The 19,646-nt window shown below is 45.6% G+C and overlaps 1 protein-coding gene across 1 annotated transcript in view; it reads right to left on the bottom strand.

Annotated features, from left to right (window-relative positions):
- Positions 1 to 19,646, bottom strand: part of GPC1 (glypican 1) — a 199,776-nt gene that overhangs the window by 95,998 nt on the left and 84,132 nt on the right. Inside the window, exon 2 of the mRNA XM_066193957.1 lies at positions 3,496 to 3,654. Within this exon, the coding sequence (XP_066050054.1) occupies positions 3,496 to 3,654 (159 nt within the window). The remainder of the gene's footprint in view (positions 1 to 3,495; positions 3,655 to 19,646) is intronic.

The raw sequence follows: 19,646 nt of genomic DNA, 5'->3' as shown, positions 1-19,646 counted from the left end.
GCCATTCACTCACAAGATACCAGGTTGAAAAGAGGCATAATCTGCAGTCAATGCTGGATATTTTGTACCAGTCTCAACAGAGGCTGTACCCCAGCTCCCTTTAAGACCCCCTGCTTGTTTTTATTTTTATTATTCATGTTTTTCTTTCTAAGTGTAAGCTATATATAAATTTTCAGGCAAATAAATGCCAACCAAAACCATCCTAGCAGCCTCTAGTAGGTCTCTGCTACAGGCTATGCTCCCAGTTAACTACATTTCCCTCCCTGTCTGATCAAGAGCCCTGGGCCATCAGAATTAACAAAGAATTTGTGCCTTTAATCCTGCTAAAGAAATACCTTTACTCTGACCACAACATCCTCCCTAGCACTGAGTTATCAAAAGCATATGCTCCCATCACTCCTGGTCTGTGCTTCTGCTCTTTTTTTTTTTTTTTTTTTTATTTTTTTTTTTTTTAATTCAAACCAATCTGTTGTAGAGCAAAATGCTGCCTTTTCAGTTAAAAGGTTAACAGCAAGCCTATGATCACATGTAGAGCTTGCAACTGATGTCCCCAAATTCTGCTAACCACAGTAACATAAAGCAAAACAACAAATGTGCTGGTAAGCAGCTAAGCAATACCGTAGGCTGATTAAATTTAGCCCTGGCAGATCCTGGAGGAAGGGCATCTCAGAAGCCATGTGTCCCCTGCTGTGCAGAGAGCACTCAGACTGTAGGATCCTATTCCACACATCTCACTTTTGAATATATGGCTACACCTATTGCACGGCATCTGTATCTCACACGTGCACTTTCTCTACAAGTACTTTGTATGAGATATAAAGGACACTCAGCTCTAGGACACAAAATGTTTGCCCCAAAAGCAGCCAGGGAGACTGAAACAACAGACTCTGTAATTCCTTGCACCAACGCAAAGCTGCAGCTCAGAGCAGAGGCATGCTGACAACTTAGGGCTTTACAGACCACAACCTGCAAGGATGAATTATTCTCCAAAGCAAGATGTTGACCACAAGCATGGAGAACATTACTTCAGAGGAAGATTGCTGTAGCCTTGCCATTTTCTATCTGGAGCTTGGGGAATTTACAAGAAGAGACTATTGCCTTGATCGGCAATGAGATTACGGGCACAAGATTTGCTGTGATGAATCCAAAAATAAGACAGCTCCAGGCCTCAAGTTCAGTATGCCGCACCTGCTAGCACAGAATATATGAAAATTCTGATCTCCAGGCTACAAATACTTTGAGAAAGGGTTGGATACCCCCATCCAGTGGAGCCTCTCTACGTCCTCCTAAGGCCAAGTGAAATCACTAATGTGAAGACAAGCTGTGCATCGATAGCTCTGCAACCCCAAAAGCTGCACTCCAAGCTGCTGCTGAGGAAATCCAACAAACGCGGGCATCCGGTGCCAGCAAGACTAGAACTCATCAATTTGACATAAAAAAGCTCCTTTATTGAACAGCTCTAAGCAGCACTACCTGCAAAAGGTCTTGTTAACTGTGAGATTAATGACATTTACTGGAAGCTAGGGCAGTTTCTGTGGCATAGTTTCAAGGAGCTGAGGTGATCCCATCGCCCCATCTGCAGAACTCCTTCAATTTCAAACCATTTATAAAGTAACTAAAGAAAAAATAATAGTACTATTTAAAGGTAAAGTCATGCTTGAAACTGAGACACAATATGATGATTTTTTAAAATCATGTCTTGCATAAATTATAAACTCTGTATTGATTGCAAGGGTAGTTAAGCAAACTAAAAGGGTATAATGGGAGCAGAAGACATCTTCCTGGCCTGTGGGCTCAAGTGAGGTTGTTCCCACTACAGAACACCAATGATCTCTGCATTATGGTCTGTTAAAGTAATACTTGGCTTATTGAACACTTACTTTGTTTGATACTTAAAAGAAACTTGGGTATGCACCACAGAAATAAAGCTCCATCTTTGTAAAATACTGGGGAATAAAACAAAAAAACCCCCCAAAACACCGGGGAATAAAAACAAATGGCTCTAACTGACATCTCAACACAAGCATCCCCTTTTTACATGCTTGGTTTTGCTTGCTTACTCTTGCTTTGCTTACTCTTATTGCTGTTATTATTATTATTATTAATGCACCAAAACATCACACAGACTAAACCAGTTCTTCACTAGGAAATTTCTGCTTGTAAGTATAACTCTCAAAGCTTCCATCGAATTTTGCACTCTCTTACATGATAGATGCAGAACTCTGCTCTTTTGAGTGGCTGTGGTGAAAATAAAGAGCAGGTATAGCAGCCAGTGCTGTAACAGGGAGTGGAGGGAGAGAGTGCCAAGCACTAACGCCTGCAAAGGGCTAGATTTCAGAGGCTGGGGACTGTGCTCAGCAGCAGCTATGTCAGCTCCCATTCAGACATCAGTCTGAGCAAACACCATTGTCAGGCTCTTTTAAAAATCGTGATTGTCACCTTTTAAGGCAGGTGAAAATCAATTAATTTTGAGCTTATAAAGGAATGCCTTTGGCGTGGCCAACCTTGGCCACACACACAATGCCTTTTGCAGAGATGCACTGCCTTTTCTTCCTGTTTAGTGTAAAAGCACTTCATCTTGGTTATAAGCCTGAAGGTCAGGGTTATTTCTTTAGATCTATTATTTACTACTTGAATTTCCAGTTCCACCTTTCTGGCTATTACATCTTCTTTCCCCGACTCCTTTTCACGGTAACTCCCTATGATGACTGTTGATAAAGTTAGGGGGGCCATGATTCTAAATGTCTGACCTTCTTCAAAATCTGATAATGGATACAGTTTCTGAATCACAGGTCATCTCAATTTTGCCAGTAAATCATTTATTTCTAGTGGCCTTCAGACCTCCAGGCTTACAGTGCACTGCAAAATGGATTTTTCAGGGAACAATAAGAGAGCCATCCTTAGCCTTTGCTTAGCATGTTAGGAGGGATACTGGACTTTGGAGAGAATGTTTGTTCACAACATCTTATGCACCACAGTCTATAAGAGCTTCTGTTAATGCTCTGTAACATTTCCCAGTGTTTAATACAAACTAACCTCCTTTTCACTTGCAATCTACATGGAAAGGGCAAGAAAAATCCACGTCTTCTTAAACTCTCCCCACCTACCATGGGCTATCCAGTCACCTTTACCCTATTGTTCAACTTACAGTTCAAGGCCCAGTGCCAGGTTTTACATCACTGCCTCATCATCACTGCTGTGGTAGCAGCTGATAACCGCGTGCCTGACAAAGCTGTGTCAGTGCCAAGGCACACCAGTGTCAGCCAGCCTCCTCCAGTGGCTGCTCTGAAATGGAGATCTCAAAACGCCTTGGTCTTACAGAAACACCGCCAGAGGTACAATTCCTACAACTCCAGCAGGTCAATGCTTCGTGCAAACTGTTGAGTGAGATGCAGAGTAAAGTGTGCCAAACACCAACTCCCGGCTCCAACAATGCCAGGAAAACTGAGTAGTGACTGGATCCTGAGCTGAGGGAAGCAGGCAGGTTGTACTCACTGTCAAAGCTTCTGTGCTGTGCTGTCAGGGTCGCCTGCACAGAGCGACCAGCTTCTTTCATCATGGCTTCAAATTCACTTCGGCTTTTGTTTGCAAAGTTCTCCTCCATCTCGCTGGTGCAGCAGGTGTAGCCTTGTGGGCAGATTCGCAGGTGCTCCCCTAAAATGAGAAAAAATGCAGTTTAATGGTCAGGTCTGGAAAAGGGAGGATTTCATGATGGACAATCTCAACTTAAAAATATCCCAGCTCCCTGGCAGCCTGGATGGCATCAGGTCTTTCTGTTAAATTTACCACCTAATTTGAGTTCCTCTGCTTTAATACAGTGGTTGGTGTCAATGCAGGCACAAATTTTCTCACTGTTGACTGTGAGGGACGGAAAAACAAAGGAGAAAAAAATCATATGTGGCGCAAGGAGAAAGGAAATACAAGTGTCTCCTGCTCAAAGTCTGTCCTAGAATCCATCTCTGCCTAGAATGTCTAGAAGACATGGAAGTCAGATTAAATGATAGCTGTACTCATTAGACTTAATATGTATATTAGCACAGTTGTTTGAAACTGCTTTGTCAAGAAAAAAAGAATCAACTCTGAAGTGTTCCCCACCCTACCAAATTTATCCTGAGAAGGCATTTCCTTAACCAGAGAGGTGAGGCTAGTAAGAAGTTTTCAAGAGACGAAACTATGATCAATGTCAGTGGAATTTGGGTTGCTACTTCCCCTCCACACGTATTGAAATTTTCAGTGAAAAATGTATCTCCAGGAAAGTGACAAGACCACCCCAAAAAAGGGTTTTTTGCTATGGGATTGCTATGACAATCAGTTGAATATACCCTTTGCTGTGAGGAAGAACAGGAAAGATAAGAGGACTCAGCAGTCAAATTGAAAAATTCTCCAGTATGGAGCTTCTCCTGCCCTCTGCAATTTCTTTGCTGTGGAGAAGCAAGTGCCCACATAGGCAGAGTCAGCAACATTTTAAAAATAATTGCTCAAGTTCTTCTGAGTTCTTACAAAGACACATCCACCTGCAAACACACCCTATGTTTCTCCTTACTCAAGCAATAAGAATCCATTCGAATGAAATCAAACATTTAGGTAAAAAAAATAAAATTAAATACCCCCTTGTTCCAAGCATGTTCTGAGATAAACCAGTTACCAAGCAGTTACCATGTTTAAGATAATTTGATCATTTGCCAATGATTTCCCTGGTACTTTTACAGGACTGCTGTCTTAATGTCATAGCTGAGCCTAAACATCTTTAAAAACGTGTTTCATCTTGTGTGTCTCAACAGCTTCAAATCCTGAACCTGCACAGTCTCCAGAGCTTCCCATTAAAGTCCTTAGCTATTTCCAGTGTAAAGCTCTTAGCAAATGGTTGGTAAAGGGTCTCTGCAACTGGACATGTGTTCTACCCTTGTAAAAGTTACCTCAGTAGCAGCCTAAGAGCAACTGGAGTGTTCTCTAGTTGATGTATTCTAGGCAGAAGCCGTTCAGGATGAGTTTGCATTTTGCTGGTCCTTGGATTCCTGCTCACAGAGCAACCTCTGCAGGGTGTGGGGTGAGCCTGCCCTTGGAAAACAGGTTACCATGGGCATCTGCACTGCCAGCCTTCCTGTCTGCGTGACGGGAATTGCTGCTCACCAGCTTCAGAGAGTACCAGAGAGTAACTCCCATCCTCAGCCTCGTGGTGTGCTCCCAGCTGAGAGGGGCGTCAGTTCTGGGGGCTGCCCGTCTCCCACGGGGCCCACTCTCTGTCCCCACGAGTGCCCAGGCACCCCTGCCCAAGCAGCAGGAAAGAGCAGCACCTTCAATATAAAAACTCACAGTCAAATATAAATATCACGTGGCTCCATGCCTACCACACCAAATGCAAGCTCAGTTCCAGGGCTTGCCTGAGCTTCTCCTCCCCTCACGAACTGGATTGTTCCGAGTCATTGTTCCCTGGGCTCCTTCCTTGCATTTATCTGTACGGCGTCAGGGCTGCTGACGTGTGACAGACAGGCAGGAAAAGGCAGCTGTAATTTTTTGACAAGACACGGCTTTGATTCCTGTCACGGCAAATTAAAAACTTTTTCCTTGCCCGGCCTTTTCCAACCCATTTCTGCTGCCACAGGATTTCTGGCAAGGACGGAAGTTCCGTGGACAGCAGTTTTACTGTGGGACGCGTCCTTCCATGAGGCCCTTGATGCCCTCAGGACAACGCGAGGCCTTTACAGGGCCTGGCCTCTCTGAAAAGCCAACCAACAAAGAAAAGTATCCCAAGGGATCCCAGAGGTTTCCAAAAGTGCTCTTACCACCTCAGTCGATGGTGAATTTTGCCGGTGAGGTCCTGGTCGTGCTCAGAGGCCTTGTACTCAACAACAGGAGCACTCCCGCCATTTGCTCGGGGTGCCATTAGCCCCCAGGGCTGGCAGGCTCAGGCAAAGCCTCCCACAGCCCTGTACTAATGCCCTGTTTCGGGAAACCCTGTCAAATCAGTGGGAACCCTGGGCATCTCCAATCTCCTGGCCTTGTGAATTATTCTTCTGGGAGAGCTCCAGGGCTTTGGCTCCCAGCCTCTTGACCTTCTGTTATAGTACCCGCCCTAACTGTGTTCCTAATCCTATCACAGGGCTTTTCCGACTCCCTTACTTAATGCTGCAGGTTTGGTGTCCTTGGAGGACTAGCTGAGAAATCCAAATAGCAGATCCAGCAGTGGAGAAATAGAGGAAAATATTAACGTGTGATCTAAAAGTCTTCTCCTGGTCGTAGATCTGGATTTATCACGGCACCCTGCATATTGGTGTGTCCGTTGTTCATGACTGCACTCAGAATGAGCTCTTGACCTGCTCCCACCTCCTCACAAACCTTCATTCCCGTCACTCATCCTGAGGAGGCTGCAAAAGGGCTACATTAAAACACCAGAACCAAGCCATCTTTCAAAAGATTAAACCCAGCAGGGTTCAGGCAGGAGGTCTGCCTGAAACTGGGACAGCAAACGTGGACATGCCTGCAAGGAGACACCAAAGTGTTCACCAAAGCTGCCCTTCAGGCAGGTTCCCTGCACAGGCTTTAGAAACCAAGGGGGTAAGTGTGGGGATTGCCCCGGGAGGAGAGGAGGGGAGGAAGAGCCCCGTGCCTGAGCTCCCAGACAGACACTGAGGAGCAGCAGGCTGAGAGCTGTGCTAATTAAATTGGACATGTCCAGACGAACACTCCACGCTCCCAGCCCGGGCGAGGCACAGCATGTTAGAGCAGGATGGCTCCAGCCCCGCTGTGATAGCGCAGCCTCACACAACCCGGGGGAAGGGGACAGCGGAAAAACTGGCAGAAAGCAGGGTAAAGTCACACCCATAGCTAAAATTGGTTAGTTTTACACAACTCTCTGAACTGAATACAGATTGTTTTTTTCCACTCTTGAACTCAGAGCAGTTTCAATCCCTTTTGAAGTAGCATTTATCTTAGCGTTCTGCAGGTGTTTGTAAGGTACTCAGCAGGTGTTTGTGTGGTGCTCAGCACCACCACACTCCATCTCAGTGGGAAGCAAAGTTTCCATCATTTATCTCTGCACACACAGAACAGTCTTACAGCGCGGTGAACATGCTTTGCTTTCTTTGCTTTTTAACCTGACCCACCCTGGAAACATTCACTATTATTATTTAACCTTTTTCTATTGATTCCAAAATAAATGTGCTCCAGACCATATTTTGGTTCTCCTTATATTTCAAAGTCCCTTTGTTTGCCAGCTTGCCTTTGTCCTATTGCTGAAGCTTGCACTACAAATATCTCCGGGTTCACTTGGCAGGAGACATCTGCAGATACCTACAGAGAGCCAGAGGTGTTTCACAAGGAGTAAATCTCCACGATACAGGGTGTGCCCTCTCCCCACTGCTGTGCCACACAAGTTCTCCCTGTGTGCAGCTGACTTGTTGCTCACCACTTGCTGGACAGCACGTGCTCCAACCCCTGGACGAGCTTTGCAGAAACCAGACAGGCATGGCAGAAGCCAAACTTTGTCTCAGCAAAGGGAGGGCTCCTCAAATCTCCTTGAAGATGATGGGATATGCTTCCAGCGACCAAGGCCAGCTCTGGGTCATGCCCAAAGAAAATTGCACTATCCCAAGTCTGTCGTTGAAACCCAGGCATCTCTCCTCAGCCCCAGACTTCCACCCCACCCCTGAGCAGGCCTGGCAGTGGAGCACAGAGGTGCCCAGGGTGCACCCGGTGGCTCAGCTAACACCAGCTCCGTGCTGCCCTAAGAACCCTGGATTTAAGACACACTTGTAAGTAAGAGAAGATGAACTTTGAGATGCTCTGAAAACAATCAGCTCGCCCAAGCCTTCCAGAGTCACAATGTGAGGTTCAATCTGGATCTCTCTGGAAGAGCCAGCTCTCCTGCAAAAGCTGCTGAAGCTGGGGTGGGATGTAACCCACTGACCGCACGGTCCCTTGGAAATGGAACCAGGGTAGAGCAGGCATGACAATGGCATCAAGCAAGTATCTCATTTATGATTAACTGCCCTGGTATGGAAAGGAATAGGCAGGAGACTGATAACAAGAGAATATCCCACTGCATAGCTACAGGCTTGGATTGTCCTTGAAATACCCTCTCAAGCTGGCTGGGTTAGCAGATCACTTTGGCTATCAAATTCATTACCACACTTCAGAGTGCTGAATATTAAATCACTTGACCACTTTTCACTCACGAATAGAGTTAGGCCCAGGGTCCCTGCAGGGGAACAGCCCACAGCCACCACTACCAGGAGCTGAGACAGGGCTCAGCTTTGACAGGGCTCAGCTCCCTGCTTCTTCTGCTGTGTGCTCCAGCCTCACTGCCCTGCACATGGGCTCCCTGGGCTGCCTGCCACGGGCCGTGTGCTGTAACACACAGGAGCTCAGCTAGCTGTGCCCAGGAAAACTCTCCAGCTGTTCACTGCTGCTGCCTTCCACCCCACCAGGAGGCTCCGGAAACAAGACATAAGGATAGTCCCAGGGGTGTAAAATGCAATGCTGAGAGAAGAGTCCTTGGCTCCTTTAACCATGTAAATAGTGCTATTTCTATCCCTCTCATAGGATGTTGGAGATTGAATTAATTACAATGTTTGCAGAAGGTTTGGGGTTATGTGGCTGTGTCAGAGTATCTAAATGCAAATTATTACAAAATCATTCCTCCCAGAGGTTAATTTATTTCAGGCTGTGATAAATCCATCATAATTCTTCCCTCATATTTGTAACCCTCCTCCCACTCACTCTCCAAACTCTTCCAACAGCTCATTTCATGCTCCTAGCCTCAGCCCAGCCCTCCATGCCAGGAACAGCTCCAGCCCAAGCTCCCTCTTGGGGGGTTTTGGGGTGGACATGTCTCAGGCAATCAGGCTTGTTGAAATGCAAGGCATGCCAGGCATGGCAGGGATGCCAGGACACAGCCCCTGGCCAGGTGCAGCCTGAGAGCACCTGGCAGCTGAGGAGCTCCAGTCCTCTCCCCCTGTCCCTGGTGGGCACTAATGTTCTGTTGGCCTCTCCCTCTTCACACCTAAATCCCATCCAGGCTAATGAGCATCACAGCCAGGAACTGAGGACAAAAGAGTGTCGTTTAGAATATGGGGTTTTTGGGCTTGTTTGTTTGTTTGTTTGTTTTTAAACCATGTCAGAGTGCCTACAGCTGATGGAAAATGAGCTTGGAGGGGGTAGAGATGTTAAAAATACCTTGCAAAGAGGTAGAGCAATGAAAGTAAATCTATTTCCTTTTGCCTCCCAGCTTTTCCTGCTTCAGGTGTTCCTGTCCCCATTGTCTTCAAATATGTATCTTTACAGAGAACACGATGTGGCACGTGCTAATAAGTAGAACAACCAGCAATAGTACCGTGATGCTACCTTGAATTCCAGTCTTGCCACAGACCACTCCTACAGGGAAACAGGAGTACCCAGAAAACATTTGGACTAGGGGATAGTCCTGGCTGACCATGCCATTTTCACTGAGAACCATCGCTGGCAAGCTCGGCCAAACACCTACACCCCGGATCTGTGTAAGGTGTCCAGCTGTACAGCTCATCTCCTGTTGTAGCTGCTACCATCAAACTGAACCAGAGACCAGGACTGCTCTATTAAGCAGAGTAAAAATCAGATATTTTCCCATATTGCCAAGGCAGATGTTAGCTGCGCAGTCTATTTCTTTGATTTGCAGTCAGCTGTTGGCAAAATACGATATCTTCTATTTTCTGATTATGTATTAAGAGTATCATCATTTTGGCTTCAGTTTGCACATAATGTCAGGGGAGTCACAGCAAGGCTGAATATCAAGTATTGTACAGCAAGCACTGTGATCAAAATGCACTGAGCCATGTTCTCCCCGGTCTAAGCAATACTGCAGGCTGAGGACAGGCAAGGTGGGCTGGCCCAGAAAGCTGGGACAGAATATGGTCATGAAGGAAGAGTTGTGCTCAAATGAAGTCCTTATTTTCCTGCATCTCCTAGGAAGATCCACTCTCAGGATGTGAACTGGCAGAGTGCAGCTGGAAACCAGCCCTGCCATGGACTCAGGGACATCTCAGATGAGCTGGCCTGGGAGGTGATGCAGCAAGGTGGAGAGGAGAGCCACAGGGAGGCTGTCTGCTTCACCACAACCCTGCAGGAACCACTCACGGACCTCGGTTCCTGCTATGTGACAAGACCCAGGTTAATCTCAGCCAGGCCAAGGCCAGCACACAGCAGTGTCACAGCTGATACATGAACCGGGCTGCAGAAGAGGCTGCGGCTCTCTCACGGCTGTGTCCATGCCGGCGACCCCACGCACATCCCTGCTGCCTCCTGGCCTCAGTAAGGAGAGAGGGCTTTGTCTCTGGCACAATCAGTCCCATCTCTTTGCTGCTGCTGCTGGGTGAGTAGCTGGTTATCTCAGGGGACTGATAACAAGGGCATGAAGTCTTTTCAAGCTGCACACCACAGGTCTGGATTTGTCTCATGTCAGCAGCTTTTGTAATGCCTTGCCATCTGAAGGCTGATCAAATAGCTTGTGCTATCTGAGATGAACTAATGTTTTTGTTCCAGATAAAGAAAGCAAGCACTGTGTTCCACATCAGTGATAAAAACAGCAAACTGGAAAAATATAGCTAGAGAATATGCTTATTCTGATAAAGCAAGGCACATGTTTAAGATGGGACAATAGCAAAACATTAAACACTTGTTTGCACAGCTCATCATTCAGACCAGGATTATACCAACAGGAGTGAACAACCAAGAGCAGATAATCCATATTTGTTATTTCCACTCTTATCTTTCTACTCCTACTAGGATTTAATAAACTATCAAAATACTGTTAACCAAATAAGACAACTTAATCTGGCTACTGCGTGGAGTTGGCTCCCTACCAGGTTAGTGCTGTTCTGTAATTGCATTACAGTGAAAAACTGACACAATGAATAAATACAGGTACTTTTGAGAAATGTCACAACTGGCACCTCGAGCAGAAACCCACTGATGGGTGGGAGGACTTTGGGACTACCCCATTAGCACTGGCACAGGCTGCTCAAACCGGGATCCTGGCAGGAGCATGTGGAGGAGGCTGAACAGCAATTTCCTCTGTATTTGCTCTGCTCAGTGTGTCAAAATACTTCAGGCTCCGAGGCTGTCAGCTCAGTGTCAAGCTCACACACGCTGGAAGTGTGGTATCAATTTGTTTAATCCTAGACCCTGATGTCAGAGGAATTTATAAGGCAGGCAAACATGGCAAAAAAGTTAATTAAGAGAGGAGAAAGAGCCACCTCCGTGTCCTGGAAAAATACTAAGTACAGATTAGATAAGAGTGCCTTCAGAAACGACAGTCTGCAAATCCTAATGTCATCTGTGTATGTTACAGTGGCAAACTGCCCAGAGGAAGGGAACAGAGAAAATGTCACAAGTGCTGACAACAGACTTGATTCTTAGTGAAAAGCTCTGCATGAAAGCACTTCACCCACGCGTTGCTCCTTTGGGTTTTTGGAGTGTCTTTCTGAATGAAACAGAATACCCCTTCCCATCACTCTGCTCCCCCAGTTTCTCTCAGGACCTGCCTTGAGCTACACGGGCCTGACTCTGCCTCTGAGCTGTGCACACACAGCAGGAATCAGCACAGGGTGAAATGATCCAAGCCTGTATTTAAGGACAGAGTAGGAAACACTTTATAATTTGCAGTAGAAAATATCTTTTTCAGCGGTTGAGAGAGGAATGAAAGAACAAGGGCCAAATCCACATGTACCACAAGCAGTGGAAGACCTCCAGCTAGCAGAACTGACTGAACAGACTGAATCCAACACTCCACAGACCCTCTTCTGGGCACTGGACACACAGTGCGGGTGCTTCTGAGCATGACTGCTACAGGAGATGATCCATTATGAAAGACTTCAACTGGGAGTTAGAACATAGTCTACAATTAACACTCTGCAAGTAAATCAATCCTGAAAGAAGCCTTCAGTTCAAACTAGACCAGTTGCAAGAATTATGGAGAAACACACAGGGAGTGCACTGTTATACTCTTTCCTCTCCCCTTCCCCGAAAAACAGAAAACTTTTAAAATGAATTTTAGACAAGGGAAGAATTATCTTGTCTCTTCACATAACACTTGTGGGGACGTATTGAAGTTGTGTGTCGCAGTCCATCACTATCAACCTCTTTCAGAGCTGTCCTGAGCACATCAGCTTCTCACCAGATGTTTGGTTCTGTTTTTTCTTCTTGGAACAAAGAGTCTTTTTATCCTCAGTTTGCTGCAATCTAAAAATGGAAGCCTATCACTCTTATCAGATGCAGCTTCACTGCAGGCTTCATAACAACACAAATATGTTATTACATAAGAGACAAAGCAATTCATTGAGCAGAATCTTTTTTACTAGATTCTTCTCAGAAACGTATCTACTGGGGAAACTGTCAGCTCTTCCTCACGCCCTGGCAACTCACTGCCAGCAAGATCAGACTGCAAAAGGAATCTGGGTAAAAAACTAAGGATTAAAGATGTAGTTCACACCATGAGGCTTAAGAGCCAAAGGCCTTTGGTATATTCTCCATTAAAAAACCCCCAAACTTTGGGGCAATAATTCATATAATCCACGTCAGGAACTTGAGGAAGGGACAAAACCAGGCAGCTTTTCCAGATCACCTGCTAAAGCTCTGCAAGGAAAACAGTGGTACTGTACCAGGGGCTGGTTTGAGATAGAGACTAAAGAGCTCCAGCAAGCTTGTCAAACTATTGCTCAAGCATTGGGAGTGCTCATGGCTGGTCCCAATCATTTCAGTGCAAAGAACACAACTCTATTAACCTCTCATGGAGAAGTCAGCAATTAGAGAACATTTCCTTTCAATCCCAGCAAAACTCCAGCAGTTGATGCTGGTGTGAAAACCATGAAAATCATCTTTCTGGGTTTCAGCTGCATGCTTAACCCTGGGCTCCTGGAAGGCACCCCCTGTTCCTCATCCCTCTGCCACCCTTGCAGCACGCTGGGATGAGCAGGATGTACCACACCAGAGGAGAAGGCTGGGAAGGATGCACAGGGCACAGGCCACTGCTGCCCACCTTGCTGAGCCCCACTCCTGGCTGCCCAGGTGAGGTGCTCTGTGTGCACAAGGAGAGTCTTGCTCTCTAGCAAAAAAAATCTCCCAAGGGAAAATCAAGAAGCTTAAAAAAACCCTCAAGTCACTCTGTCTGCTGGTAAGAATGAAAATGACTCCTGAATTTGCAAAAAAACTTATTTTAAAATAGTTATTAAACAATGTTTTTGGAGCTGAATCTGATTCTGAGAGTTTGCAAAACCAAAATGTCTATGCCTAAAAATTCAAGAAATTAGGTTTAATGAAGGTCATTAATCTGAAATTCCATGGATGTGTTTACACTCACTGAAGCTAAAAATAAAAAAATGCCTGTCTCAATTGTCTAAACTCCACAAATTCAAGATAATCCTTTTTTAGATTTCTGTAAAAAATTAAGAAACTTCACCTATGAAGAGTTGTTGACTTATGCCATAAATTAGAATTGCTTTTACTTCCTCTAAAACTCCTTGCTGTATGTGTTGGCAGGGATGTGGGAAGGTGCAGGATTGGAGGGGCAAGTTCTGGTTGCTGTGGGCTTTTTCACTTTGCAACTTGAAGCTTTTTTCAGCCCTAGAAATGCTTGGCTCTCCTTCAGCTATTGCTTTGCTTTAATTGTCTCATGGATGTTTTGGCCGGCAGTAAAAGTGCCAAACTGTGGGGCCCTTCCCTACAATTTTGAGGCACCATGAAAGCAAACAGCAAATATGGGGTCATCATGTGGGAACATGAAATTGCAGACTTCCAGCTGGACAGAATGGATGCAGCTGAAGCAGAACTGGGATGGACAAGTAGCAGCATCCAGGCTGGAGTCTGCAGAAGCTGCTGTGTGAGAGATCTGCAGAAGGAATTCAATATGCTGCTTTTCCCTTCTGGTTGCAGACGCACGTAAGTGAAACCTGTGCCACTGCTCTTCTTTTTATGCCTCCATATGATCTCCTAAAAGCAGATTACAGAGGGCTGCCTGTAAAGCTGAAGATGCAAAGGACATCCCTAGGGATCTCCTCTTCTGCCCTTAAAATTAATCCAGGGGTATGAGCAGATAAGGCCATCAGTCTGGTCCTACCAGAGCTGCTTCACAAACAGATCTTTGTTTCCACAAACATCAAACCATCACCTTTCACCACTACACAGAGGAGTGGATCCAGAGGACCAGGTTTAAACTTGGATGAACATTTAAAACTCCAACACCCTGCTAGATCTCATTGTGGCTTACAGTGCATATGCCCAAAATTTTACCAGAGAAATGTATTTTAGGCAACTTCTGTTTGAAAACTTAATGGAAGTGTAGCTGTTCTCCCCTGAGCGTCAGGAACAGATGACTAAGAAATGTTGCCAGTATCTGTCTTTCAGCGAGATTAGTGTTGGGTTTGTGTGGTATCCTATTTATAACTTTGACAAACAGCTTAACCAATCATTTCATACTTAATCATAGCTGTCTGCCCAGCTCCCTTCAGAGAAAAGCTTTTCAAAAACTATGTGCCAACACAATATGAACAAAAAGAAGCAAACCACAGTCAAGGAAAAAAAAAAAGATCTTGCTCCTCAAACCAGCAACAGCTATACAGAAAGCAGGTCTTGGTAAATCGTAAGGCGTAATTAGAGCGTCATTATTCATGGGACTGCACAGCTATAGTTAGTCAGTGTTTCCACTGTAAACCCCTATTTTCATAGAGGTTTGCAGCTCAGCTGCAAGGAATTAGTCTGTGATGAAATTTGGCAGTAGAAATTTTAGAGCACCGAATTTTTTTTTAACAGTTTAAAGATCTTTTTTTTCTCCACCCACTTTCAATCCCCCTCTCACTTCTGAGGCTGAAGCAGCACTTACAAAAGAAACAAAAAACACTTCTGTGTGCTGTTTGATGTTTGGTTTCTGTGCATGTCTCTGAGTGGTTAATGGGACCAAAAATATCAATTTAGCAGGGGGTTTCAAACAGAAGTCTTAAAAGCTTGTAGTTTGATTCCCACAACAGTTACAGCTCAACTTTGCTCTGGATGTATCCATGAACATTCGTATCTACACTGTTAATTTAATGCAATAAGGAGCCTTGAATCCTGAGTAAGCCTGCATACCCATCTAATGCCAAAGATGGGTTTACATTTGATGGGATAGAGCTGTTAGATTTCTTTACATCTTTTTGCTTTGAAAGAACATTTTCCAGGGATTATAAGAGATTACTTTTTGCTGGACTCAACCCTATATTTACCTGCCTGTTTCCTCCTTGCCTGACACTTCCATTAGGGCTCACATTTCAGCATGAACAAAAAGCATGGTGGGGGCCACTAACAGTAATCATGAGGAAGGGAAAGGGACAGGAGAAACACCCCTGTGGGACATTTTATCCCAGACAAAATTAAACAGAGCATTTCACAGCATTTTCAGCTACTCTAGGAAAAGAGACTGCTGTTTGCATTTGTAAGAACATCAGAGGAATGCATCTACTCTTTTCCAACTAGCTTTGGCTGAAGCATCCTAAAGGTTCAGCACGTCTGGGCATGAATGAGATTTGCTTTCACACATATGGACCACACTCCAGAAAGGTACAGCAGCCTCTGGGCATCATGCCTGGTTGTCACTGCATGCCACAAGCAGCGTGAGAGGGAACTGCCTCAAGTGCAGTCCCAGCTCAGAGCGGGGCAGCAGCTACACAGCTTGAAAACAACGAGTGTAAAAGCATGAGCTGGAAGATTTACAAGCCTCAGTCTGCCACTGGATCACTGTGAATGGCCTGAGTGCTCATACCAATATCTTCGGTGCACAATTTCTAAAGAACAGAGTCATTCTCTAAAGAACAGACCAGTTTATCCAGGCAATTTGATTTTCTGGTGAAACAGATGGCACCATTTACCATCACCATGCTTCAAACCCTGTTTTCCTGGACCGTGATCTTGGCATATGGGAAACTGGGCCACCTCTGAGCTTCTCACACCTTGCAAGGTTCATGCCTTCCTCGGAGCTCCCCATCCCAGCACTAATGAGCTTCCCCTCAGACAGCTTGGCAGAGTGACAAGGATAAGAGTGCTTGCAAGGTACCAGGCAGAATTCCTGAGGGCAGCTGCCTCCAAGCTCCCTGAAATCCCAAAGCACTCTTCAGAGGACTGGAACAGCAACACCAGCTGTCTCTGCAGATACCCCACTACCTTGACCACTGTGATTTGTGAAAGCCATAAAAGAGAAGTTCTCCCTTTAGAGTGAAAGTGTTTTTCCTTTCCTAAAAATTGCGGCAAGCACAGTATTTATGTTGCAGGAAGGAGGATCTGAACTCCTGCCATGTCTTAAAAACAGAACAAAGCAGACTTTCTACATATACTGCTTGAATCTGCTTTTCAAGGTGGTAGTTAGAAATTAAGAGGCAAATGAACCCAGTAAGATTACTCATGTACCTTCAGTCATTTACAGGAATGTTAGCAAGGGCTGTGCTTCAGAGGGCTGGATCACACTTTCCTGCTGCAACCATTATTAACCTGACATAACATGTTCATAGAGTAAGAGGTGATAACGATGCTGTAACTGGTCTCCCTAGAATATGGTTATGATTAGGGAATATCTTAGAGAAACTGTCACTCATTAAGCACTCAGCTAAATGCTGAAGGATGGCTGAAGGAAAAGTTCTGCAATTTCAGGAATTTATGACTTGAAAAAGGTTCGCTCTGAACATTTTGGTTATTGGGTTTTTTGCTTGAGTGTTGCTAAGAAGTGGCAGATTCACATTAAATGCAAACGCACGGTTTTTTTCCTTCACCACTTTTCCCCTGAATGTAAGCAGTAGGTCTTCTACACCCACCTTAGAAGACATTATGGGCCAGCCGGTGAAAAACACAACTTTTAAAATCTGAATTTAGTTCTCCTGATACTGTGTATCCAAAATTTGTATGCTATTCCCACCCAGGGAAATCCATACTGTTTCAAAGTGCATCAAGTCCCAGGTACTTAACTCGGTCTAAACTCAGGACCCCAGTCAAAGCAGCAAGTTCTCCTTTTGATCCCTCTGTTCTCTTACTCACTGAGATGCTTTTGCTCTTGAATAATCACATCCTTTGTGCATCATGGCACAATAGTACTGTCACCAAATTTTTCTTTCTTGTTATACGAAAAAAGGGACCATCCCTGGGAGGTTTATCAAGTGTAGAAGTCAACTCCACTTCCAGACTCAGTTACGCCAGTGGGAAATGTTTTAAAGATGTGGACCTCCAGACATTCACCAGTCTGGCCACTATTTGCCTAAATGATGAATGTAATTGAAAAGCATTTTCTCCTTTTGCAAGCAATTGGGGAAAATTTAATACCAGTCTGGCCAGTAAGTGACAGTGACTACCATCACAGTCAGCACGTTTTTCAGCAATGCCTTGCAGAGTGCTTTCCCCTGACCCTGCCTGCCTTTGGGCTTGTTTCTGAGCTACTGACATAAAACCAAGTGCCCACACAGGAGCAGTCTTCCAGAGCAGAAGACTCTGTTCTGCAGAGCAATCACAATTCTACGCAGCTTGCTTGCCTCCCACCAGCTAACTCTGTGGCCTTTGCTGACCAGTTTGGTAGGATTTGATCCTCTGAGCACCCATGGAAGTAAACTGTGCAATTCTCTTGGTTTTGGTATTTATAAGCAAGTCGTGTTCCAGCCTCCAGGCTTACTCAGGCTACTGCTGAGGGACTGCTGCTCTCCTGCCATATGTGCTCCCACAGCTTGAATGCCAGTCACAGTGAGCCTCAGTGCACCTGCACTGGAGAAAATCCAAGTGGAAATCTCATGGGAACAGGTGCTGTCGCTGGGGATGCTTAGAAACAGGCTGGGCAAACAGCTCTAAATAGACTCCACTGATCAACTCTTAGTTGCTGTATTGCTGTATTGCATAGCTGCTGCTGAAACCACTTGGTCTCATGACTTTTTCATTCTTCGTTTCCCAGGATGTGATGACCTGCCCATCTCCCTGGCCAGGGTGTCAGGCAATGGTATAGATCATTGCCTCATCTGGGAATCAGGACAACAGACCCTTCAGTGTGTGAGAGTGACAGGAAACTGCACTTACCCAGCATTAGAAATAAGAAAGTGCAACAAGATCTGCACCTTTAATTGCATCCTCACTCCCTGTGACAGCTGAAACCCCTTTAATTAATACACTTCATACACTGTCTATTTTTGATCTGCTTCAAATTCCAACCATCAGCAGAGGATGTTTGTCCCATTCCTGCTGAGAGCCCCCTGGGATTTGTGATGCCCATCATTCAGCCTCGCTCGAGCAGGAAGACAGCTGTGGATACCTCTCCCCTGCATGAAATAGCCCCCTCCCCTCCTTTCCGAGTGTGATTGGCTCCCTCAGCTTCCTCAGCACTCCAGACTGCCCTCTTTCCCTTGGCATACAGAACTTCACCCTTTAATAAAACAAACTCACTGTCTTCCATGGATCTTTCAGGCCCCATCTCTGAAATTCAGCCACGAGATTTCCCTGTTATGTTTATGAAAGGACTGATCTCCTGTAATCAACAGATGATGAACATGTAATTCCACACGTCCTCACACACACAGGCCTCATCAGCTGTGGCCCACACTGCACTCCTGCACAAAGGAGACCAGGTGGTGGACTGGCTGCTCAATTGTCACCTCTTGTTTTCCCTCGCCAGGCTGTTCCCACTGACACAGATTATCCAGCCACTCCTTTGATCCCTTTCGCTCTGATCTGTGGTTCTCCACATTTGTGCCAAGTAAAAGGGCAGTGCTGGAGTGGCACGGCAGCAGCTATGCTCCAAACTCCACGGATCCTGTCAGACAAAATTTTGGGTTTCCTCAGAGTCCTCATATCCCTTGCAGCCCACTGCAATCACCTGGCTTATGGAGGACACGGAGGAATTATTCCTGATTCCATCCCAGCATGGCCTTCCACTGGCAACCGGCTCCTTCCCCTCTGCCTACAGAGCTCTGCATCTGCCTTAAGGTATTTATTAGGGCACACAAATAACAAACCCTGCACTTTGGTCAGTGGTTGCCTTAAAGCAGCAGAGACACTGAACTACCAATTTCTGAGGCAGCATCTGACGGGGGAACAAATGAGAATGAATCAGATCTCCTTGCAGAGGAGCTGCTGTTAGAAATCCAGATCCTTTTCCATGTGATGCAACGCACTTGCTGTAACTTCAGGCTCTTGGCCACCTGAGGCTGAAACTTCTGCCACTGAAGTTGATGGCAAAACTCCCGCTGCCTTCAAAGGCAGAGGGACCGGACCCCCAGTGATTCCAACTGTTGTAACCCACCTGTGTGCTTAGCAGTAGGTTGGCCCAGCTGGGAAGAGTTTTCACATCCATCTTCTGAGCAGATAAGAAAGGTTAGTCCAAACACTGGGCAAGGCTTTTGCTCCATTCCTTTAATCACAACCACTACACAGCGACCACCTTTGTGTCAGGCCCTTGAATCAAGCGCTGCTTTTAAGAAGTGAAGCGTGCTGCAAGTCAGATGCTTTACAGACACTACTGGCCTGAATCAACAGTTCCTCCAAGGTAGCCTTTGAAAGCTCTGTGCCAGATGGCCACCTAGCTCCTAGCTATGGCCTTCAGACTGTAAAAAAAGATACTGTCAAAAGACAAACTTCCTTCACAAGTCCTGAAAGCACTCTAATTCCATGTTTTTGCCTGCCAG

The sequence above is a fragment of the Chamaea fasciata genome, unplaced genomic scaffold (genome assembly GCF_029207755.1).
Source record: "Chamaea fasciata isolate MVZ Bird 193981 ecotype frontalis unplaced genomic scaffold, bChaFas1.0.hap1 SCAF_11, whole genome shotgun sequence".
In the NCBI taxonomy this organism is placed as follows: domain Eukaryota; kingdom Metazoa; phylum Chordata; class Aves; order Passeriformes; family Sylviidae; genus Chamaea; species Chamaea fasciata.
Note: the sequence above shows the minus strand (reverse complement) of the source record. Positions and strands in the feature narration are given on the sequence as shown.